The following is a 25,518-nucleotide window of genomic DNA, read 5'->3' as shown; positions in this document are numbered from 1 at the left end:
ACAAAGTTGCCTTTTGTCTGTGTTGGTTTTGTTGTGCTGATACTGTCAGGCATTGTTTTGCTGGATTTGTGGTATTTTGGGGGGGGGGTATTAAAACGTATGTTGGAGCACACAGAGTTCAAGGCTTTAATCGACCGGTGGTGGGATCCTCTGCTACCGCTTGTCTTTGTTTAAGGGGGAGTAACTCTGATCTTTCTGCCTGCCAGTAACCGCAACATATTCACAGGTAAGACAGTCCATAGACACAAGGACCAAAAAGGCACTTGTTTTCTTATCCTACAACTGTAGGCATAGAGGTGTGTGTGTGTGTGTGTGTGTGTATGCAATGTGCAGAATACAAACCTAGAGGCAGAGCTTAGTTTTATAATACACCTTGAAGGGGATTTAATGCTCCTGTGAGGGATCAGATGCAAAGTCTTACTGGATATGAAAACATGGCAACACACACACTTCCTCAACCATTTGAACTATTGAGATCTGATAGAGCTTAGGAGTGACTAATGTTACATACACCTTCGCAATTAGGGAGCATTTCCCTATTCTGTGGGCTATATTAGGTTATTGTGTGTAGCGATTGTTCTTCTTTCATATTTTGTTACAGTAGGAGCGGCAGAGAAGTTGATATGCTCACCTCCACATACTGTCACAAGCCCAGGTAATACTTAGTTATTCTGTCTGTGCCCCTCCTCGACACCCACCTCTGTCTGCTGCTCCTGCACATAATGGTCCGATCCCTGGGAGGAAGTCGGCATTTACTAATACAAAACCTAGAGGAAATCCCTACGAATCCTCAGGGCGCACGTTTCTGCGCGCCCAAAACACAAAAGCTATGCAAATCTGCCCAGACTGTGTTTATCTACCCTCGGTTTCCGTTTGCACCTCGGGAACCAGCATTGTGTCCTGAACTGCGATTATCGCATGTAATTTACATAGAATGCGTACAGGAAACAGTGTGCTGATCTCTAACAAAGCAGGGATAGTCTCTATCTGCTCAACAGACAGCGATCTGACTGCAGAGCAGAATGACAGGTTTAGCTGTAGGGTATTAAACCGACAAACCTACAAGGTTTCCCCCTTTTTTCATTTCTTGTGTGCATTGAACAGTATCTCCTCAAAGTGTTCCTTGTTTATCTGCTCTGTTTGTTTTATAACCCAACTCCCCAACACCCCTTCCTGGAGAAACTGCATCCTTATTCCGGTTAATCTTCACTCTCTGTGTTTCCTTTGTCAACGAATCCATGTAGCACATACTAAGGTGCAGCTGGATAAAAAAAATTGTATAATTTTCACAAAGACTACTTACTAATGTGTGTGTGTGTGTGTGTGTGTGTGTGTGTGTGTGTGTGTGTGTGTGTGTGACAGGCACAGCGCACTCTGCCAATACAACACGTTTTGAGAATGAGGACTGCAAGTCATTACACTGTTAGTTAGTACCCAGTCGGAAATCTGAGACCAAATTGTTGATGGTGCCATTTCTCTACAGCTGCTCGAGGAACGCATCTTATGTGAGACTGTTAATCTACAGCAAAGGTCAAACAAAGGTCACCTCCCACTGGGCACGTTTCATTGAAATTACATGGAGACAACGTCGATTCAACCAGTGTGTGCCCAGTGGGTTAATACTATGATTCATCTTTCTGTCCCTGATCTATTGTCTTAACTCTTGTAAAAGTTGGCTGGGTGACATTATCAAGAGAAACTCATATAATAGTATCGTTTCAGTCCAAAATACTCATTGCGTGACATCTTAATTGTTGTTATTTATTGTGTCGACCGTCAGCAGTCTGGATCAAATGGAACAGACACCCATCGGACTCGTTTCCAGGAAGACAGGCACAAGCACATTCATTCCCATCATGAAGACAACACTGATTCTTTCAGTGCAGACACTCCAAAGGCCAGTCACAAGCCTAGCATGGGGCTCACAGCACAATAAACCCCCTTACAGCTTATCATCACCCTCATCATCATCATTATATGATGATTCGCAGTCATCAGTCCGTGGCATGACACTAAGTTTTCTTTATAGACTTTTATCTTTTTTTACATCTTTATGTGTATCAATGAAGAAGGAAAGCTAATGTTCTTTTGTGTGTACCCTACACGTAATATATCATTTTATGTCATTTGTTATAATATAATGTTGCACCTTATATAACCTTGTAAAACACAGAAATGTTGTGCATGGTGAGTATTTAGTTACAGTATTTCATCTGAGAACTTAAGTGTGTTATTTATTTTCTTCACCAGAGAACAGTAACCACAGAGAATTATCGAAGTGAGCCCCAGTCTTTTCACTGTGTCTATGTACTTCCATGCAAAACAAACACACAATCACAAATCCATGACTGTTAACAAGAACTGCGTTGAGATTTATTTTACAATTGAGAAAAAAAAACTAAATGAAAACAAACTAATCGGTGCTAGAAATATTTTTTTTTTTTTACAATATCATCGATAAAACATTGAAATGTATAGTCATTGTGCATCGCTTAATTCGTTTTCACACCATATCATGCATCAAATTGGATGCAAGTATAATTCAAATCATTTCTGTAAACCAAGCCAAAGAAGCTATATTCTTATTTCTTAAAAATGACATTTTTGTGAATCTACAGTATATATCTATATACACATTTATTTTTTAAATTTTTTTTTTATATATAAAATGACGATATAAAAGTTAAAGAATGCACACACCTTTTAAGTACAAAGAATGTTGAGCTATTGCAAATGGCAAGATATGTCTTATGGAGTATGACATTTCACTGTGAGTCATTTACATGTAAAGGACTGTTCTTTTAAAATGGTTGAATTCAAAGCGCCAATTTTTTAATTTTTTAAAGGAGCTTGTAACAAACCATACAATTGGAAAATTACTATAAGTGATACTTCACATTAAAAAAAAAAAAGTTTTTTGAGCAAACTTGCCATACTGTACGGCCATTCATTTTCACTGACTGATATGTAACCAGAAGCAGCATTTCAATTACTCTGAATGTTTACATTATCTGTTTCGTTTTGTAATACACTGACAGATTTCTGAGCAGGCCATTCTTTAGCAAAGATGTTGCAGTGTGACAAGAACCGAGAGAAGAAAATAATTTAAACAGATTTTGGACAAAATGCAGAATATCTTAAAACATGTTCTCTTTACAAATAAAATGTTAAAACGTCTATAAGGTGCTACGTCAGTCTTTCAAGGGGTTCTTCCATTCTTTTGGTGTGAACAATGAATTTTCAACTTCTTCATATCAAGTATTGTACAGTTTTCTTTTCCCCCTAATTCATTTTCTGGTCGCCACTTTAGTCACCATTGAAACAGTAGTAGTTTTTTTTTGTCATGAAAAGATTTTTAAAAAAAAACTTGTATTTAACCTTGGTTCACTAAAATACATGCACAGATCAGACAAATAGCATATAAATACATTACAAAATAAGTGTTAAAAAAAGCTTGGCAAAAAAAAAATCAAATAAGACATGGTCCAGTCAGGCAGTATCACAACAAAAAATAAGACTGATTTCTGGCGGCTCAGTTCGGCCCAGTGCAGTAACTGTGAACAATGTTATCTTAGTGCAATGAAATTCTGGTCAGTTACACAGCCGTCTTTCTGTCTGTTTATCTGTCTCTTCCCTCAGCTCCAGACCTCTCTACTACTTCTCCAGTTTCTCAAGAGCAGTGACGAACACCAGGTGATCTTCTGGTGACTTGCCATGGGTCTTGCTGAGGTGCAGTTTGACTGCGTGCTTGCTGACGAATGTCCGATTGCAAAGCCTGCACTGGTAAACTGAGCCAGTGTCGTCGTCTGGTGAGGTCAGGGATGCCAGGGTGCTGCCAAAAGTCATTTTGTCTGTGATCACCTTGGAGGCAGCCTGCTGCTCCCGTAGGTGCTCATTGGACAGCTTGGACAGGTCCTTCAAGCTGAAGCCCAGGTGAGACTCCAGGTGGCCGATGTAGGCGGACGCAGTCCTGAACTGCGAGGCACAGTCACCGCAGAGGAACACAGGCTGGCAGGAGTCCATGTTCTTCAGGAACTTGGTCCCGCCAGTCCGCCGGAGCTGGTACTTGACGTTGGCCAGCCAGTGAGAGATGGTGGTCATGGAGAGGCCTGTGAACTTGCAGATGTGAACCCGCTCTTGGGGGCCGAGGTCCGTCATGGCGTAGCGGCCCTCCGGGGTCTCCCGCAGGCTAGAGCAGAACTGAGCCTGGAGGATGAGGAGGTGCTGGGGGTTCCAGTTGGACTGCCGCCCTTTCCTCTTCTGGACCGGGGAGAGGTCTTCCAGAGCATCCTCGAACGCACTGCCGTCTGCGTCCGACTTCTCTGAGATGGATGACGGGGCGGAGGACTTGGGTGTCAGCCTGCCTGTAAGGTTCTTCACCATGTCTGAGATGTCCATCAAAGCATTCTCTCTCAGAGGAGAAGAAATGTCAGACAGAGACAGGCTTGACATTATGGGTTTGTTACCATTTATGCTGCTGTTACTGTTGATGCCAGTGCTGCTGTTGCTGTTGCTGTTGTTGTTGTTGTTGCTGTTTTTGGACTTCCTCAGGTCCATAGGCTGGTCGTTGTTCTCGTACTGATAGTAGCGGTTGATGGGCTCGGCTTGCTTGGCTTGAGTCTGGTTGAAGGCCGGTTTCTCCATCACGCTGTTGCTGATCTTGTAGAGCATGGACAGCGGGTCGCCCGCAGGGCTGACGGGCTTGGATGCCTTGCCCAGGTGGTTGTTCATGATTGACTGAAGTGCGCTGAGGGGGTTGATGAAAGGCCTCTCTGGTGAGTGATCGGTGATGATGCCCAAGCTGTTGGTGCCGTTGGTGATGGGTGACTGGCGAGTCTCTGGGCCGTTCTTTGAATGGCTGTGGTGGTTGTCTACCAGGCTCTCTTTGGGCTCCTTTTTGCAGACCAGCTCCGACTCTAAATTTCCAGGGCTGCTGTTCCTCACGAGGGGCTTCCCGACAGTGAGGTCATTGGGCCCTGATTGGTGGTCCCTCTGCTCTTTCAGTACAGGAGACGGCGACTTGATGGAGGATGAATGCCTGTGGCGGTCCAAGCTGACCATCTTCTCCTCTTTCTCTTTCTTCACAGCAGCAGCAACAGCTTTCCTTGTGACCTTCTCCACCAGCTCTTCCATGGCAGTAACATTGCTCCTGAGAGAGGGCGGAGATGCAGGGCTCCTGGGGGAGTGGCTCACTGAGCCTGAGTCCTGGTTCACCAGGCTGCGGAGCCCGCTGTTGAACACCGGCTGGATCTGCACACTCTGGACCGAGGAGTGCAGTGCTGCATGTTTCATGTGGCCCTGGAGCTGGTAAGCAGCGTGGATGCTGGGGTAGCCACCACCCCACTGGGGCGTGCCCGTCTGGGCCTTGCTGATGGCACTGGACACAGTGTTCTCCAGGGACTTGAGGATGTCCAAACCTCCTTTAGGAGCCTCCTCCAGGTCCTCCTCTGTCAGATATTTATACGACCCAGCGTTCACCTCAGTCTTCTCACCTGGCTCTTCCTTCTCCTCTTTGATCTTTTTCTCCCTGGGTTCACTTGCCTCCATCCTCTCGTCTTCCGGTTCTCTCTTTTCGTCAGAGCCGCAGGAGAGTGCAGGGGAGACAGGCTGAGATTTGACGCTGGGGACGGGAAGCCTGGTGGTGGTGGGTGGCAGAGGGATGGATTGGATCTTCTCCTCCACCACTGAGTCAAACACTAGCTGCTTGCCCTTTTTTGAGGCGGAGTTGGTGACCTTGAGGAAGTGGCCTGTGACCATCATGTGGGCAGTCAGCTGCTGCAGTGTATCGTGGGAGCTCCCGCACTCCATACACTTCAGGATCTGGGCCTTGCGAGCCTCAAACTGCCAAGTGTAGCTGGCACCGTTCTGATAGCCGTAGCGGTTGTTGGGTGTGACATAGGGGTTTGTCGTGGACTTGGGGTCTTTCCCAACGTCCCCTTGGGGCATGTGGCCACCGCTACCATGGACAGAGTCTGGGGAGCATGGGGATACTAGGGCGTCCTGGAGGGCTCTTTTTTTGGCAGAGGGCATCAGTTTAGTGGCCAGGGCTGGCACTGGTTCTTTGAGGGGCACTTTCTGGTAATGCTTGGTCTTGATCATGTGGACACTCAGGTCCTGCAGAGACTCGAAGGAGTGGCCGCAGTACATGCACTTGAGCACCTTCTGAGCGTCCTCTTTGCCCTCCATCTCCATCAGGGAGCGCTTGCGGGGCTTGGACCAGCGCTTGCCCCGCTCTTCCTCCTTGTCCTTGTTGTCGTCACGGTAGTGGCCCGACTCGTTCATGTGGACCGTGAGCCCCACCAGCGTGTCGTAGGCGCCGCTGCAGTCTTTGCAGCGGAACTTGCTGGCGCCGGTGAAGACTGAGCCGTAGAGCTTGTTGTTCTGGCGGTAGAGCTGCACCGTGCTGAACAGGCTGGGCTCAGGCAGCAGTTGGTAAGGGGTATGCTGGAAGGTCTTAGCCAAGGCTGCCTGGTGCCAGTCATAGGCCACAGCCCCACCGTTACTAGCACCGCCACCGCCACTGCTGGTGCCACTGTTGCTACTGATGGAGGTAGCCACGGTGCCGTTAGAGCTGCCACTGCCACTGCTTGTTTGGTGGTTGGCGGTGGCAGTACTTCTTCTCCCATTGTGGTGGTGGCTGCTAGCATTGCTGTTCTCACTGTGGTTGTTGTTGTGTGTGGTGGTAGTGGTGGGGCTGGTGGCGGTGGGGATGGTGCCAGCAGTAGCAGGCGTGGCTTTCATGATGTCCATGGCAATGCTGGACCAGGAGGCATCTGAGATCAGGTTTGCATAGACAGCTTTCATCTGAGCCAGGCTGTCCCTCAGTGAGAGGCCATTGTTCGGTCCAGAGGGGAGGGGGGCTTCCTCCCTCTCATGGCCATCCCTGGAGGAGGTGCTCTTGTAGTCTGTGAGCCGGTCACTGGCATCGCTGAGCGGGGAGCCGTAGCCAGCGTCTGGGTTGGTGCCGTTACTGAGTGGAGAGGCCCGGTAGCTGGGCGGCTGGCCTCCATCCTCTTCCTCGTTGCAAAGGTACGCAGTGTCCTCCCCGTTCAGTGACAGCCCGTCATCCTGCAGGTGTTCCTCATCGACTGCTCCAGCCTTAAACTCGTCCTCTGGTGAGTAAGCTGGAAGAGAGAGCGGTAGAGAAAAGGGAAAAAGGAGGTCAGCAAAGTGAAATAAAAGACTTACAATTCACTAACAGGACCACTGACAAAACATAGTGATGAATAGTCTGTGGCAGGAAATATCGGCTTTTATCTGTGTGTGTGTGTGTGTGTGTGTGCTCACGTGTATGTCTTTGAGTGTCAGTGAGTCTTTCTTAACTCCCTATTTCATTGCCCATGCCTGCTGTTCCCTAGGATATCGCTAACTGCTTGGCCTTGTTAGCCAGCTGCTTGACTCTCCTCCTTTCCTTCTCCCCCATGCCTTATCTCTACCCCCCCACACACACACACAGTGAACTTCACTTTATTTAGTCATTCACGTGGTGAGCTTACGCAACCGATCAGGAGGGAGGGAAACAAAACAATCATTCTGGGATGTTGCAGCATCTCCTTCACCCACACTCATGTGCCAAAGGCCACTCTCGCGGAGCTAATAAATAAAATGATATTAAATACCAGACAGTACTGTCAAGTCATCTCTACAATGTCAAATAGGGGAGTGACACTCCTTTACTGTCTCTGTTATGTTAGACAGCTTATTGAGAGGTGGAAGTGGATATGAGTCATACTATACATTGTGTTCTGTATTCTTTTCCTCAACACATACCGTGTGTAAACAACTTAGCATCAAAAACACGGGATGAAACTAAAGAACGTACAGGATAGACAGCATAATGTAACAGGTACGAGAGAGACAGAGAGAGCAAGGGAAAGAGAGAGATAGAGAGAGAGAGCAAGGGAGAGAGAAAGAGAGAGAGGAAGGGAGAGAGAGAGAGAGAGAGAGCAAGGGAAAGAGAGAGAGCGAGGGAAAGAAATATTGTGAGTGTGTCTGCGAGAAAATAGAACGTAGGAGAGGCAAGAGAGAGCTGGTGAGCATTAAAGCCAGGGAGAGGTGGGGGGGGGGGGGGGGGGGGCAGAGTAAAGAAGAGGTGGAGAGAGGGAGAGACGGAGCAAGGGAGGGGAGACAGGAAAGACGGCCCCCTCAGTTCTCCCTTTATCTCCTTCCTCCGTGGTGAGATGTGTGTCCTAGATGCCAGCATCAGTCTCTCCTGATGAAACAGATGTGCTGTCAGCTTCAAACAGCACGCTAACCTGTCATATCATAATCTAAGTGGACATAATACCTGATATATGTACACTGGCACCATTTACTGCTGCCTGAGAGGAGACGGGAGGGGGAAAAAAGGCGAGCAGCTGCATACGGAAGTGTGTGCGTGCGCGTGTGCACGTGCGTGTTTGTGTGTGTGTGCCTGCATTGGTGTGTGCCTGTTCTCATACATGTACGTTTTAACGCGGTAGCTTTCAAACATAAAGAACCTACCGTTGTCTATAGGTTTGCATTTTCTGTCTATGACTGATATGCCCTTCTCTCCAAAACGAGCCACAGACTGTATTCTGCTCATTCTCTTGATTCCTGACAGGATTTGGAGGGAAGCGAGCGCAGCACAGGAGAGCCTGGCTGTGTTTCAATCCCACTGACAGACAGAAGCTGAGACAGTTCCTAAAACTCTGAAAATCCCTAACACAGCAGATTAGCATTAGCTATCTACTGTACAAACTAAATGTAAGACGTTTCCCCGGTATTATGCCAGCCTTCCCCTCGCCAACAGCCAACCTGTGCTTGAAAAGAAAGAGGACGATGAAATCATACAGTAAAACAGGCGATTCAGTCGTCACTAGCCTCTGATCAGTTCCAGTGAACCCATGTGAAGAACTATGTCCACAACTTCGGTGCCAAAAACGGCATTTTGGCAGCCCCGCAAATCTACGGAACGAAAGGGGGAATGGAACGGAGGAACAATATCTGTGAGTGAATGATAAGTACAGGCCGAAGGCAGGGAGGGGGAGGGGCAGGGAATGGTGAACGACAGGACGTGAAGGAAACCCTTTGACGATAACTGTCAATCAATGCTTATCCCCTCGTGTTGTCATGGAAACAACAAAGAGAGGGAAATCAAAGCCTGCCGACAAAAGAACGGCTTAAAACATCTGTAAAATCACAGGTTGGAAAGTGGAAGGCTTCAGAAACCATAAATATGGGATCTTATGATGAAACCCATCTAAAAATTAGGCCTAGGTAGAGAATTGCGAAAAAAATCTATATCTTTTGACTGTGATTAAATCGCAATCAGACGACAACTCCTCCCCCTCCCTAAAAAAAACAACTAAACGGAAATAGGACAGCCATATCCGTTCAGTCATTCATGAAACCCGATCGAACACAACGACTCAAAGTGTCCTAAACCTAGACACACATATGAGGGGAGACGGGAGCGAAGGGGAGGGGTTTGGCGTGCTGTCCCGGGTGGTTTAGCTTGCCGAGCGGGTGATGGCTGTGAGCGGGGCCATCTGCACGGCCGTAAAGGCGCCTGTCACTTCTGCTCCAGGACGCCTCGCCGTCAAAGGGACAGGTGGTGGCGCGGCCAGGATGTGTCCCGAGTCCTGTGCTGTCACAAACGTCCGGGATCAAGCCACGCCATGTCACCGCAACACACACACACACTAAACGCCACGCCATTTCTGGGCACCACACACGCATACATACTAAACATTAGCAACACCATGGAAGATCTACAATGTTTTTGAAAAAAAGGTGTTAGTGGACAGTCCATCTATATTATGTGCAACAAACTACACTATCAGTAACTGTTACCAAACAAAGTAAACCCTAGTTTCTGTTTAACTGTTACCAAAACAAAGTAAACCCTAGTTTCTGTTTAACTGTTACCAAACAAAATAAACCCTAGTTTCTGTTTAACTGTTACCAGACAAAGTAAACCCTAGTTTCTGTTTAACTGTTACCAGACAAAGTAAACCCTAGTTTCTGTTTAACTGTTACCAGACAAAGTAAACCCTAGTTTCTGTTTAACTGTTACCAAAACAAAGTAAACCCTAGTTTCTGTTTAACTGTTACCAAAACAAAGTAAACCCTAGTTTCTGTTTAACTGTTACCAAACAAAATAAACCCTAGTTTCTGTTTAACTGTTACCAGACAAAGTAAACCCTAGTTTCTGTTTAACTGTTACCAGACAAAGTAAACCCTAGTTTCTGTTTAACTGTTACCAGACAAAGTAAACCCTAGTTTCTGTTTAACTGTTACCAAAACAAAGTAAACCCTAGTTTCTGTTTAACTGTTACCAAACAAAATAAACCCTAGTTTCTGTTTAACTGTTACCAGACAAAGTAAACCATAGTTTCTGTTTAACTGTTACCAAACAAAGTAAACCCTAGTTTCTGTTTAACTGTTACCAAACAAAGTAAACCCTAGTTTCTGTTTAACTGTTACCAGACAAAGTAAACCCTAGTTTCTGTTTAACTGTTACCAGACAAAGTAAACCCTAGTTTCTGTTTAACTGTTACCAGACAAAGTAAACCCTAGTTTCTGTTTAACTGTTACCAGACAAAGTAAACCCTAGTTTCTGTTTAACTGTTACCAGACAAAGTAAACCCTAGTTTCTGTTTAACTGTTACCAGACAAAGTAAACCCTAGTTTCTGTTTAACTGTTACCAAACCCTAGTTTCTGTTTAACTGTTACCAGACAAAGTAAACCCTAGTTTCTGTTTAACTGTTACCAGACAAAGTAAACCCTAGTTTCTGCTTAACTGTTACCAGACAAAGTAAACCCTAGTTTCTGTTTAACTGTTACCAGACAAAGTAAACCCTAGTTTCTGTTTAACTGTTACCAGACAAAGTAAACCCTAGTTTCTGTTTAACTGTTACCAAACCCTAGTTTCTGTTTAACTGTTACCAGACAAAGTAAACCCTAGTTTCTGTTTAACTGTTACCAGACAAAGTAAACCCTAGTTTCTGTTTAACTGTTACCAAACAAAATAAACCCTAGTTTCTGTTTAACTGTTACCAGACAAAGTAAACCCTAGTTTCTGTTTAACTGTTACCAGACAAAGTAAACCCTAGTTTCTGTTTAACTGTTACCAGACAAAGTAAACCCTAGTTTCTGTTTAACTGTTACCAGACAAAGTAAACCCTAGTTTCTGTTTAACTGTTACCAGACAAAGTAAACCCTAGTTTCTGTTTAACTGTTACCAAACCCTAGTTTCTGTTTAACTGTTACCAAACAAAGTAAACCCTAGTTTCATCTCACGTTAGGGGGATTCAGATGTGTGTAGTCTTGTTGGAGAGTAGACCGACAGAGAGACACGGGGGTCTAGATGGTGTTATGATTAATGGGTCTGGGATGACTGTGTTCCTTTTCACTCTGTACTGTCTCAACATAATGTTAGGGCTGGAGGTGTAACACACACACACACACACACACACGTCTGTTTCATTTGATTTGGGGAATGATAACAACTGAAATGGAATCACATGTGTATCAGCGCTTTAGCAGAGAGTAGGCTCAGCGTCATATCATTTCTTCTCAAGCTTTGGCATCTTGGTCTGGCCCTTCCATTTTGTGTTTTTGTTGTCTTTCCGAAATCTGCTAGTTGTTAAATGAATTCATCTCTGTGTCAGGCTGGCGATGCCTCACCATTTGGCCGTAGTCAAACCCAAACAAAACAGATAAGAAAAGCAGAAAGGCGATGAAACGAGAGGGAGAGAGGGAGGGAGAGAGAGAGGGAGAGAGGGAGGGAGAGAACGGGGGAGGAGACCAGTCGGTTACTCTGCCATCCGACCCCCATTCCCCAACACCCCTCCTATTTCCTTACACACATTTCTCTATTTATCTGATGTGATTTTGGGAAGAGGGGTGCAATCACCGCAGTCATTTGCACCACTAATGTCCAATCCTGGCCCCCTTCACTCATGTGATTTAGGCTGGTGTTGGAGTGGGCTTGTGGGGGTATGGGGAGCTGGGAGGGAGGTGGGGGCCAGGGGCCATTTAGCCCACGCTCTAATGGGAAACTGGCAGTCTTATTCCTTCCCCTACATTCTGTTTGTCACCCCGCTCCTCCATTACGGTCCTCTCAGCCCTGATGGCTTTGGACAGGAGCTGATCAAAAAGCCATCGCTTGACCTACGCGCCGTGGCGGCCCGACGAGACGACTCGCGCCAGCCAGAGAGAGAGGGATGAGTGTGTGTGAAGGGGATGAGGAGGGGGGGGGGGGAGATAGCTCCTCGGACCGGGACAAGAGGGGAGGCGGTTGTAAATAAAATGACATTATTATTTATTCTGTCCCGTCATGTAGAAAACCCAATTATGGTAATGTCTGCTGCCGGCCCGCCGTGTCAGAGAGATGGAGAGCAGACGGAGAGCATGCTGGGTTGTGGATTCCTCTGGAGCAGCTAACGTGAGAGAGCAGTGGCCTGCCTGCGTGTCGGTCTGCCCACCGAGGCCCTCCCCTCATCTCCGCCACCGGACGGTACACTCTTTAGAAAAAAGGGTTCCAAAATGGGTTCTTCGACTGTCCCCACAGGATAACTCTTTTTGGTTCCAGGTGGAACTATTCTGGGTGACATGTAGAATCCGCTGGGGAAAAGGTTCCATATGAAACCAAAAAAGGTTCTTCAAAGTGTTCTCCTTTGGGGACAGCCGAATAACTTTTTTTTAGGTTCTAGATCGCACCTTTTTGTAGGCACAGAGGTACACAACAGCAGACCGGAATCTGGGCCTGCCACCCTCCACTTCCCACTCTCCATGATACAGTTGGTTGTTTACAGGACCGAATAGAGTAGGCTACATGCACTATAGATGTGTAAGAAAAAAACGGATACCTACTGTAAGTGTCTGGGGTTTAGCACCACCAGACGGACCATCTTACCTAAATTAAGAGGTAAAAAGTTTTTGCAAAATATAGAGAAATCGAAATATATAGGATAATTATCCATTTCTGTAATACATGATTTGTTTCCCTTGCATCGTCTTCCTAAGTCCTAATATCTAGTCTGGAGATGTGAGTGATATAGGTCCTCAAATAATTCCCCTCACTGCCACCCCCACCACTTTCCACCTCCTCCTTTCCTTTCCCTACCCTATCCTCCCTCCCCTGCTCTCCCTCCCCACACTGGTCCAACCACCGACGTCAGCCCCTCCCTCCCTCCCCACACTGGTCCAACCACCGATGTCAGCCCCTCCCTCCCTCCCTCCCTCCCCACACTGGTCCAACCACCGACGTCAGCCCCTCTCTCCCCCCTCCCTCCCTCCCTCCCCACACTGGTCCAACCACCGACGTCAGCCCCTCCCGAGTGGAAGAATACAGCATATGGCCAAGCACCTACAGAGCCTTAAATAACTGCTGCGCCATTCCAGCTCACCGTACCGATTTATCTCCACTCATTTGAGAAAACCTCCGACCGGAGCAGAGTGGAGCGGTGGCCACACACACACTATTCTTGTAGACAGAGCCGGAACGTGTGTGTGTGGACATGTTTAACAATACTTGTGGGGACCAGAAGTCCCCACAATGACAGTAAACAAACCAACATTTGACATTTTGCCAGTCCCCACAAGGAAAAGGGCCATTTGTCAGGGATTTAGGGTTGGGTTAGAATTAGTGTTAGGGTTAGGTAAAGGGGATACCTAGTCTTCTGCACGTGTCTTCTTCTGCATTTAAATCAAACCTCTCTGAATCAGAGAGGTGCGGGGAGCTGTTGTTCAAATTAGGGTTAGGGGTTAAAGGTTAGGAGTTAGGGTTTTGAGGTTAAGGTTAGGGCTAAGGTTAGGGGTTAATGAAAATAGGATTTTGAATGGGTATCGATTGTGTGTGTCCACAAAATTGGTGGGGGGGGGGTTGACAGCTGATCTACACACAACTCGCAAGGCTTAGAGTTACTGTAATGTGGTCTCTAAACTTTAATATTTTTGTTAGCTTAAGTGTTAGCCAAGGGTGACCAGTGAGGCGATGAAGTCATGTCAGCAGAATGTCTTCCGGATTATTTTCCTATTCCCTGACTTCACTACGGCACAAATTACAGCACAAATTACAATTATTTTCTTGAGATTGAAATGTGAGATTACGATGGGAAACAGTGTTGGGCCGTAACAGCTCTTACATGACAAATCTAGAGGACATAGAGAGGAAAACTACTGCCTGGCAGACAGGTAGCACTGTTCTGTGTGAAGGTTTAGACATATTGAATGAGAGGGAGGGGAGGTGTACATGTACTGTATGTGTGTGTAGATACAAGAGGTAGGGGTGTGTGTGTGTGTGTGTGTGTGTGTGTGTGTGTGTGTGTGTGTGTGTGTGTGTGTGTGTGTGTATTCTTGGCTTGTTTCTCTGAAATTATCTTTGAGTCGGATATTAATAGACCTGGCTCTATAAATAAAACGGAAGCACCACACACAGACACACAGACCTAATTTCTGCACCATGCATTCTTGTACACTAACCCACACAACCAGACATTTATTTAGCAACATGTTTGTTGGTTCTCCTGTTTGATTGTAAAGAGGGGGGGGGGTGTAAAAACGAGTGGATGTTTTGAGCGGCTGAGTTGAGTGAATGCACTTGGTGTAGCACAGCTGGGCTGAACGCGCCGTGGGATCAATAGAGTGAACCAGCAGGGATCGATCGCAATTCATCTCGCTTTTAAAAAAATAACATTTTCATTCTCACCCACACACACACTGAGCATGTTACTAGCTTGTTAGGAGAGGGGGCAAAACATGTGGGTTCATGCACGTATAGGCGTGCATGCAAACACACACACACACACACACACACACACACACACACACACACACACACACACACACACACACACACACACACACACACACAGTCCAACCTGAGTAGCTGAACTAAAGCGATGCACGCACACAGAGGTTCAATAAAACAATATGGAATGTATTTATTTTGATTGGGCATATCATGCCCGTCGTCTCCTCTGCATAACAAGCCCTGTATAATTAAACCATCCATTTCAACACGTCCGTTTAATTACCAGAGACAATGTCAGGAGGCAGGAGAGTAAACAAGTGCCTTTGAAGTGAGTTAAAAAACCACTCCAACACAGATGCTGTTCATTTTAGGTGGGATGCTCTTTTATATGAAAATGTAATGTTCAAAAGAATGGGTGTGTGTGTGTGTGTGTGTGTGTGTGTGTGTGTGTGTGTGTGTGTGGGCATGTGTGTTTTGTATTTTTTTTGTTGGTACTTCTCCAGGAATGCTTGGAAAGTAGTAGGCTGGTGAGGTAGTGGGTACAGGTACCAGGGGTGTGGCGTGTTAGTGCCTGTGCGTGTGTGTGTGTGCCCGGACATGGCTGATGTGTGTGTGTGTGTGTGTATATGTGTGTGTGTATTACCCGGCAGTGTGTGCATTATGTGTGTGTGTGTTCCCTGACCAAACACAATGGGCTGAGGGTATAATAATTGATTGGGGGCCCCGCCTCCTTGTCCAGGGTGACCATGACAACGGACGACAGGGGGACAGACATGACAGTGGCTGGGACGGTCGAGTGGACGCTTCAGGTCAATGTCAACACACACTCGCCGCTTCCAGCAGCTTAGCTAATTACACAGCGGCCCTTAAGGCCACTTACAACAGGTTAGCTAATTAACAAACAGCTGATTACAAATGAACAGAGAGGTGTTCTTAATCTCCCACCCCACAACGCGATGACAAACACTAACCGCTTGTAATTAGTTCTGGGTAAAGGGAGGGGTGGAGAGGGCAGGATTGTGTGTGTATGTATGTGCTGTTTCGGTAAAGGGACCGCATCTATGTGTCAAACTAACAACAACACTGTCATGATGTAGTTGCCACTTTGTGAAAAGTTCAACGGTCCAGCCACAGTTAACCTAGTCTACGTACCTTCCTATTAGCATAGTGAGTGCCATCGAAATAACATTGGGGTTGAGGGCTAACACAACTCACAGGCCTGAACGGCCATAAGGCTCCGAGTCGCACCTGCCGACAGTTATAAAATCCTTTCTCTCTCCCTCCGCCCTAATTTTCACGGCCCCTAAAACATCCGCTCTCTCGCAAGGGCCCAAACGTCCATCTGCCCAAATAAATCCCTTTTTAAAACGTACCCCCCCTCCCACCACCACCACACACTGGCACACACGTCACCTGTGCCTTTTAAGCTGCCCCGGTCCCCCCCCCTCCTCCCCTTGAACACTTCCCTCGAATTCCACCTGCCCCCTTTCAACATAAATACCCCTTCCTCTCTCTCGCCACAAAGGAACCTGTGACTTTAAATCTCTGTCAGGCCCAGCCCGACAATCCAGCAAGCCCAACTTCACCTGAGCACCCCCCCTGCACCTCGACAAGACAACAGCGCGGCCCAGAAAACGGCCCAGCCAGCCGCAGCTGTCTCCATCGCCTAGCAACGGCGAGCCTGATAGATGACCCCAACGATGGATAATTACCGTAAATCACAAGAGCTCAGACACTAAAGGGGAGGGGAGAGAGAGAGAGAGAGAGAGAGAGAGAGAGAGAGAAAAGGATAATAAAGGAGGGGTGGAACTGGTCATGCATGCACTAATGCACCTTGATGAGCTCATACCCCCCCCTCCTCCACCCAAACACACACACCAAAATACAGGAACACAGAGGCAGCAGCCTTGTCGCTGTAATCCGACACCCCATTCCCCGCCTCCCTGCAGAGGCGCTTGTCTGTCAGAGATTCACATCAATACACAGAGGCGCCAATCAAAGGCCAGACAGAGCAGCCCAGAACATTGAGAAAAAAAAACAAGAAGACAACTGGATTGAGGAGAAATGGTGACCAAAAGTCCAAAGCAAGTTTAAAAAACATAAACATTTCACGGAGAACTGCCCAAAGCACAGTTTACTCACTAAAAAGGTTCAGCCTTTTTTACTAGTCGTACAAACTGTCCCTTCTCTCTCCCTCCTACTTCACTCATCCCTCCCTCTCTCCCACTGCATCCCCCCCCCCCCCCTTCCAGATATTTGATCTGGTTCTGCGTGTGATAGATTGACAGGTAATGGGGAAGTTGAAGGGGCGAAGGAGACATGAACAGGTGTTCAGCACAGTCTTTTTGGCCGGCGTCAAAGCTGCCATGTCCTTCACTACATCTACACCACCCGTCTCTCTCTCTCTCCCTCCCTCCCTCCCTCCCTCCCTCCCTCCCTCCCTCCCTCCCTCCCTGTCTCTCTCCCTCCCTCCCTGTCTCTGTTTGAGAGATGTAATCCATCAACATAGCGACAGGGTTGGACATGTAGGCCTACAGTCGTTCATGGGGAAACATATGTGCAGTGGGAGGGGGGGGATAACACAATAAGAGCCCACAGTCCCAGCCATAAAACTACTGTGTGACTGTGTCACACTGAGCACTACTGAGCAAAAGAGGTTGTTACTGAGTAACTCACTCTCACCTCTACTCCACCGCTGCTGGTTGGACTGAACCAAACACGTCATGTGTACGTCCCAAAATGCAATTATTACAGGATGGGAGGAGGAGAGAAGAGAGTGAAGACAGAAGGGAAAGAAAAACGAAGAGGAGTGTGAGGAGTAGGAGAGAGAGAGAGAGAGAGAGAGAGAGAGAGGAGTAGGAGGGGGTGATGCAGGCCATAAATCAAAAGTGTGGTGACGGTAAATAACTACGGTGAGGCTGTAACTACCTGCCACCATGTGACCCCAGGAGAGCGTTCAGCGCGAGGGAAACAGGGGTCTCGCTGATAAATCCCCTCCAACTTTTACTGCATAACATTAAAGGACATGTCACCATCGCAAATCACTCCGGCTCTGCGTTGGAGATGGAAGTAGGGAGTTCAAAACAGGCTCCATTTGCATGTTGTAGCTCCAACATTCCAGAGGAGTGGATATTGGATAAGAAAACCCATCTCTGACTTGGGTGTATTGACTTGAAAGTACAAACACTTAAAGACATGCTCCAGAACTTTGGCGAGTAGTAAATCTTTTTTTAAACTTCTTGCTCTGGGCTGGATTTCTCAACGTGTAGTTCATACTAGAGGTTGACCGATCGGCATGGCCGATTAAAGTAGGGGCGATTTCAAGTTTTCATAACAATCGGTAATTGGCATTTTTGGAATGCCGATTATGGCCGATTACATTGCACTACACATGGTTGATGATATTACTAGTGTAACTAGCTTGTCCTGCGTTGCATATAATCTTTGCGTTGAATCAGTCTACTTCGCCAAACGGGTGAGGATTTAACAGAAGTTCATTCGGAGTCAGGGTATATGCAGCAGTTTGGGCCGCCTGGCTCGTTGAGAACTGTGTGAAGTCCATTTCTTCCTAACAAAGACCATCATTAATTTGACAGAATTTGACATAATTATGACATAACATTGAAGGTTGCGCAATGTAAAAGCAATATTTAGACTTAGGGTTGCCACCCGTTCGATAAAATACGGAACGGTTCTGTATTTCACTGAAAGAATAAACGTTTTGTTTTAAAAATTATATTTTCCGGATTTGACCATATTAATGACCTAAAGCTCGTATTTCTGTGTGTTATTTATGTTAAAATTATGTCTACGATTTGATATTTGATAGAGCAGTCTGACTAAGCGGTGGTAGGCAGCAGCAGGCTCGTAAGCATTCATTCAAACAGCACTTTCCTGTGTTTGCCAGCAGCTCTTTCCAATGCTTGAAGCACAGCCCTGTTTATGACTTCAAGCCTATCAACTCCCGAGATTAGGCTGGCAATACTATAGTGCATATAAGTACATCCAATACTCAAAGGTCCTATAATAACTACAACCTAAAACTTCTTAACTGGGAATATTGAAGAGTCATGTTAAAAGGAACCACCAGCTTTCATATGGTCTCATGTTCTGAGCAAGGAACTTAAACGTTAGCTTTTTTACGTGGCACATATTGCACTTTTACTTTCTTCTCCAACACTGTTTTTGCATCATAAAAACCAAATTGAACAAGTTTCATTATTTATTTGAGACTAAATAGATGTTATTTATGTATTATATTAAGCTAAAATAAAAGTGTTAATTCAGTATTGTTGTAATTGTCATTATTACAAATATATATATATATATATATATATATATATATAAAATGTAAAAAAATCGTCCGATTAATCAGTATCGGCTTTTTTTGGTCCTCCAATAATCGGTATCGGCTTTGAAAAATCATAATAGTTCGGCCTGTAGTTCATACAGTACTTGCATAATCTATGAGCAGAATTACTGTCTTACCTCAATTAGCCACAAAATCCCTAGTTTGAAAGTGACTCTTTACGGGAAGATGTACAGGGCCATTTCACCTACATTTTCCCCCACGTGGACCAGCCCCCTAGCAATTAGAGTTCCAGCCAATGAGCTTCAGCCCCTCGCCCTTTGAGTGACAGCTAGCAAGATGCACACACAGCAGAGCGAGAGAGAGCGAGAGAGCAATGACGTGGTGCACATATCTGCACATACAGTACGTGACATAGTAGACCATTTTTTGGGGGACACTTTCGGGTCGTGAGCACTACTTTCAGAACTACTGGCCAAAAAGCATACAAAAGTACCTGAGAATCTCTTTAAAGCAGAGATTATAATCATTCTGTAAATATGCTGGACCTCAATTTGAAATGGCTTAACTTGGTGGAGTTGTTCGTTTTTTAAAGAAAAATCCTAGCGTTTGAATTCCCACTGTAACTGCATTGTAATATTAAAATTCAGCACCTGGGTCTTGTTCATAAAGGCATCAACTGGAAGCAAACGGACTGAAACAGGGAGGGACTACCTTTCATTCTCATTTTCTGTTGCAAAACAATGTCTGCTGAGTGCCCTAATGAACAGGACCCTCATGCAAATGCAGCACCTGCTCCATCTCTTCCAGTCCTGCCTCATCCCAAACGGCACTATATTCCCTACATAGTGCACTACTTCATAGGGAATGGGGTGCCATTTCAGACACAGGCCATGGCTAACTGACTTCACCAGAACTGACTCACAGGATAACTTGATAACAACAGTCTGTATTTATTTCCTTGTTGCCCATCATATAAGACTTACACAAGTTAACAATATGACCAGCAGAAAGATACAGAGGTTCAAACGGGTCACTCCTTGGTAGTTATCTAGAAACAAACAGTCAATCACACACAATCACTTCGAAACACACATGCTTTCTGTCATTTAATAACTCTCTCTTTCACTCACACACACACACACACACACACATTTTTCAAGCAGTGTGCCGGGCATCTGCTGTCACACGACCTGTCTCAGTGAACTAAGCAGAGACAGACACTGTCAACTTAAGAGTGCCTCAAATGCCCACCTACGAACAGGCGAGGCAGGAACCACGGCTGCCTCTCCCCCCCGGTATAATTTGAGCTAATCCGCAATAGGAGATAGTCAAGTTTATGGCATATCTGGCTAACAGCGTCAGTCACCGGCAGCTTTTAATCTCGTATTTGGACCCGTTTCCATCACGCGCCGGCGACGAAAGCAGCCGCACAAAGTGTGATTACCTCGCCTGTTTTTACATGCCGGCATGACTTGACTTCTGATAATTGCGCGGATTTCAAAACAGGAGAAAAAAACACACTTAGGTTCCCTTCTTAGTGAAGGAAAGAAAGTAAGTTATGGCAGGCGACTGGCTATAGGAGAGGAGTGAAAAGGGAATGTTTCAAATGTGAGCTGTACACTGAGTGCACAAAACATTAGGAACACCTTCCTAATATTGAGTTGCACCCCCTTTTGCCCTCAGAACAGCCTCAATTCGTCGGGGCTTGGACTCTACAAGGTGCCCGGAAGCACGGCCATGTTGACTCCAATGCTTCCCACAGTTGTGTCAAGTTGGCTGGATGTCCTCCTGGTGGACCATTTTAATACACACAGGAAAGTGTTGAGCGTGAAAAACCCAGCACCGTTGCAGTTCTTCACACAAACCGGTGCGCCAGGCACCTACTACCATACCCTGTTCAAAGGCATTTAAATCTTTTATCTTGCCCATTCACCCTCCGAAAGTCACACGTACACAATCCATGTCTCATGGCTTAAAAATCCTTCTTTGACTGGCTCCTCACCTTCCCTGGGGCGGCAGGGTAGCCTACTGGTTAGAGCATTGGACTAGTAACTGGAAGGTTGCAAGTTCAAAACCCCAAGCTGACGAGGTACAAATCTGTCGTTCTGCCCCTGAACAGGCAGTTAACCCACTATTCCTAGGCTGTCATTGAAAATAAGAATTTGTTCTTAACTGACTTGCCTAGTTAAATAAAGGTAAAATAAAAAATAAGTCGACACTGATTGAAGTGGATGTAACAAGTGACATCAATAAGGAATCATAACTTTCACCTGGGTTCACTATTTCATGGAAACAGCAGGTGTTTCCAATGTTCTGTACACAAAAAGTGGAGGTTAACACAGATACACTAACACACACACTCACATGCACAAGAGCAAACAAACACGCACACTTCCTTTTCAGTGCCAAGGTTTATACCCTGTGGCGTTTGTCCTGCACTGTTGGCCACATGACCGCATGCATTTGAATGTCGGGTGGAGTGCATCCCTCCTCTTTTTCCAGAGAGAAGACAAGAACCATAAAAGACGACACACACACAATGAAGGCTTTTACCCGAGAGGGACTTAGAGGGGGGTATGTCGGGGTGCAACTCTGGCGGGGGGGTAGGTACTTTCAGGGCACAAGGCAAAAACATTTGGGGTAAAGTTAATGCCGTAAAAAAAAAATAAGAGTTGAGGTGCTTGATTTAGTTGACGAGCCTCTTTCTCTCAGTCTCCCCCACAGAGAGTGGTTTTTGGTTTGGCTCTTCCATAGAGGAGTGACCTGGGAGAGAGGAAACAGACAAAGGGAAAAAGGGGGAAGACAGCACACGGATCCTAATGAAGCCATAAATCAAACGTCCGATGAGAAAAGACTCCGAAGGAGGATCACATCACCGGGGATCAATGGAGACACATCTAAAGGAGGAGACAACAACAGCCCGGAAAGACACACACACACACACACACACACACACAGCTAGATGGACACAAACGAGCACATTGCAAGTACACACAGGCTGAAATACAGCCTCATAAACACACACACATAAACACACTTGAACATACACACACATACTCGCTCACCAAGGCACAGAGCAACTGAGACACGTGCTTGTCTCTAATCTATTCAACTTCCTCGCACATTGCCCCCCCCCCCCCCCCTCTTACTACCCAGGAGGGCTCCGAGTTACACCTCCACGCTCAATCCCTCTCGTCTAAATAATATTGGCCGTGATAAATGGCGCCATAACTCTGATATCCACAATCAATCTCTGCTTTAAAGACACATCCATCTTCTGTAATGCTGATGGGGGGGGGATCCAGGGGAGTGCGAGGGGTGTCGAGGGGAGGGGGGAGCCGAGGGAAGACGTGACTGTTTTCCTGACCTCTTGGCGGGGGACTAAGGCGGGGGGGGGCGGCGGGGCCCCGGTGGAGGCGGGCCACTGAGTGATGTCTGTCAGCTCACATCTGGCTGGGAAAATAAATTAGGCTTATGAAGACAAATGAAAAGGGCTGTTCCTGCCGCCACCGCCGAGACAAGGGGGCGAGAGTGAGAGAGAGAGAGAGAGAGAGAGAGAGAGAGAGAGAGAGAGAGTGGGACAAAGAGGCAGCGAGAGAGACAGAAAGAGACGAGGAGAGAGAGAGAGAGAGAGAGAGAGAGAGAGAGAGGTAGAGAGAGACAAATCTGCAGCGAGAGAGACTAAATAAAAAAAGAGAGCGAGGGGGAGAGAAGCAAAGCAGCCATTAACATAGTCACGCTGCAAAGACGCAGAGCTCACTTAGTCAAAACCTTGTCCTTCTCTCTTCTCTCTCGCTCTTATTTTTTTCCTCTCTGGTTCTCAGTCTTTGAGTTGCAAGCCAGGAACATTCTAGATGGCAACATGGCCGCAGTATGAGGAAGACCAAAGACAAGACACTGACTCCTTCCTTTCTACCTCAGTGGTTGTGAAGTGCATTGGGGGGGTGAACTAGGGCTGGGAATTGCCAGGGACCACACGATGCAATATTATCACGACACTTAGGCGCCAATATGATATGTATTGCGATTCTCACAATTCAAAACGTATTGTGATTCGATAATTAGATTGTATTGCAATTGGATGTTCCAAACATATTGCTCACAAATGTCTGCTGCCATGAGAACGTTTTGAACTGTCATGGAAATAAAAGACGGAGAACAAGCTATGAAGGAAAAAGATAATGGTGTTTTGGTGCAGGTACTGTACAGCCAACTAGTGCAAAAATAATATTGTGATATTGTCAAAACGATACGATATATTGTCAAAAAATAATATCCCGATAAATAACTGTACCGATTTTTTTCTCCCCCATCACAAGAGTGAACTATCTCTGACCTGTCGGAGGGGTCGTCACAGCCACACCACAGTGAATATCTCCCCCCCCCCCCCCCCCCCCCCCCCCCCAGACGGACAAAAGCAAAGAATCTCTCACTTTTCTTCTCTCCCCTCCCACCAATTGATTCCTTGTTCTAACTATCTAGCTGCCTGCCCCCCCCCCCCCCATCTCTCTGTCTGTCTGTTAGCCACCTAATGCTGCTCTGAGTCTGAACTGAATTATTAAACAGAGATGTCCACACAGCCTTTTTAGTTGTTCTCCTCTCCTCCTCTCCTCCTTCCAGCACCATAGCATATGATGCACCTACCACCCAGCCGCTGCTTCTACAGCTGCACCAGTCAAAATCTCTTTCCCTTTCCCACCCAAAAATGAAAAGGTACACAAGTTACATTTACGCAGTCATAAGGTGCGCGACTGAGGTTGTTATCAAGCTTTGCCACGGTGTGAGAGCAAACACTTCAATGAATCATAAACTAGGCTTTCAGGTTTTTTTTCGGAGGGTTTTACAGATTAGAAAATGCCACTATCAAAGCCCTGAAAATGACACCCAACGAGTGTGAGAACTTGGAAGATGTGGAACAGTCGCCGGTTTAAAGGCATGTGCGCCCGTTTACGCAAAGGGTTTGTCACATAACTGGCCTAGCATATGCTTCCTGTCGCCATACACTTCCATAGCATCACTCACAAGTGAGGGTTGCGACTCAACAAGGCCAGATGTAGTACTAGCCCTACTGTAAACACTATCTGCTATAGCTTAAGTTGCACTAACAAAGCATCAGAGAGAACCAAAGTAGCGCTGTGATATAGTGCAGCATTTTGACAGAGGCCCTCCCACACACCCCAATCTGTCTGTACAATAGAGGAAATGAGAAAGAGAGAGAGAGATACAGATGCAAAGAGAGAGAGAGAGAGAGAGAGAGAGAGAGAGAGAAAGAGAAAGAGAGAGATGCAAAGATTGAGAGATGCATAAATAACAGAGAAAGAGATACATAAATAACAGAGAAAGAGTGAGAGAGAGAGGAGAGAGATACAAATAACAGAGAGAGAGAGGAGAGAGAGATACATAAATAACAGAAAGATGAGAGAGAGAGAGAGAGAGAGAGAGAGAGAGAGAGAGAGAGAGAGAGAGAGAGAGAGAGAGAGAGATAGAAAGAGAGAGCAGACACCTAAGCCCTGTCTGGTGCTCCGTGTCCCTGCCACACCAGGGTGAGTGTGTTTATTGATTCAGGAGGCGCCTGGTGATGGTGTTCTAACCCTGTTGGGGTGGCCGGTGGGGGTAGAAGGGGGGTAGGGGTGAGGCGTTTGGTAGTGCTGCTAACCCCAAGGACCTCACTGGGGGATGACAGCCTGGGGAGGAGATAATCACTCTGTCAAACAACTCCGGCAACAGCAGGTAACGAGTGACACACACAAACACACACAGACGTAAACACACGGACGCACAGAAACACACACACACACACACGGACATAAACAAACACATACCAAAACGAGATACTGGGAGACGATGTTGTAGACCAGAACAAGAGACAAAAAAGCCAAAAGTAACATAAGTAGTTACTAGTATGTTAGTGACTACAGCGAAGAATGATGTGGGAGGAAGGGGCGCAGGCAGGGCCAAACCATGCTTAGCACTAGTAACAGTGCTCTAAGCCTTGAACAACAACAGCAACAGCCCCCTGAGGAGTTACAGTGAGACACACACACTCCACAGCTGAGTACAGGCAGGACCCCTGTGTGTATGTGTGTGTGTGTGTGTGTGTGTGTGTGTGTGTGTGTGTGTAGTGCAGTGTTGGTGTTGGGAAGACAGAAAACATTACAGGACCTTTTTTTGGCACCAGGCGAAGCGAGGAGAGCGAAGGGGTGAGGAAAGAGAGAGAACGGCGGGGGCGGAGTGGAGACGTAGAGGGTGGGGGGGGGGGGGGGGGGCGTTGGAATGAACTCTCTCAGGCTTTGTGGTGCACGTTTCCCAAGGCCCCGGCCTGGCCCCTTTGATAAATGACACATGTCATTCTGTCAGCCCGTGACACTGCAGCTGGGAGGCCCTGTGATGTATGGCTCTGCTGAAAAAGGAAATCAACTTCTTTCCCTCCTCTCTCTCTCTACCTCTCTCTTGTCCTGGGCCGAGTGCATGTTCTTTTTTTTT

The 25,518-nt window shown here is 46.5% G+C and overlaps 1 protein-coding gene across 1 annotated transcript in view; it reads right to left on the bottom strand.

The window, feature by feature from the left end:
• Nucleotides 1–2,636: 2,636 nt before the first annotated feature.
• LOC139366939 (teashirt homolog 1-like) overlaps nucleotides 2,637–25,518 on the bottom strand; it is a 38,588-nt gene continuing 15,706 nt past the window's right edge. The window contains exon 3 of the mRNA XM_071104715.1: nucleotides 2,637–7,124. Coding sequence (XP_070960816.1) covers nucleotides 3,655–7,124 — 3,470 coding nt within the window. The 3' untranslated portion in view covers nucleotides 2,637–3,654. The remainder of the gene's footprint in view (nucleotides 7,125–25,518) is intronic.

This window comes from Oncorhynchus clarkii, chromosome 2 (genome assembly GCF_045791955.1).
Source record: "Oncorhynchus clarkii lewisi isolate Uvic-CL-2024 chromosome 2, UVic_Ocla_1.0, whole genome shotgun sequence".
Lineage (NCBI taxonomy): Eukaryota > Metazoa > Chordata > Actinopteri > Salmoniformes > Salmonidae > Oncorhynchus > Oncorhynchus clarkii.
Note: the sequence above shows the minus strand (reverse complement) of the source record. Positions and strands in the feature narration are given on the sequence as shown.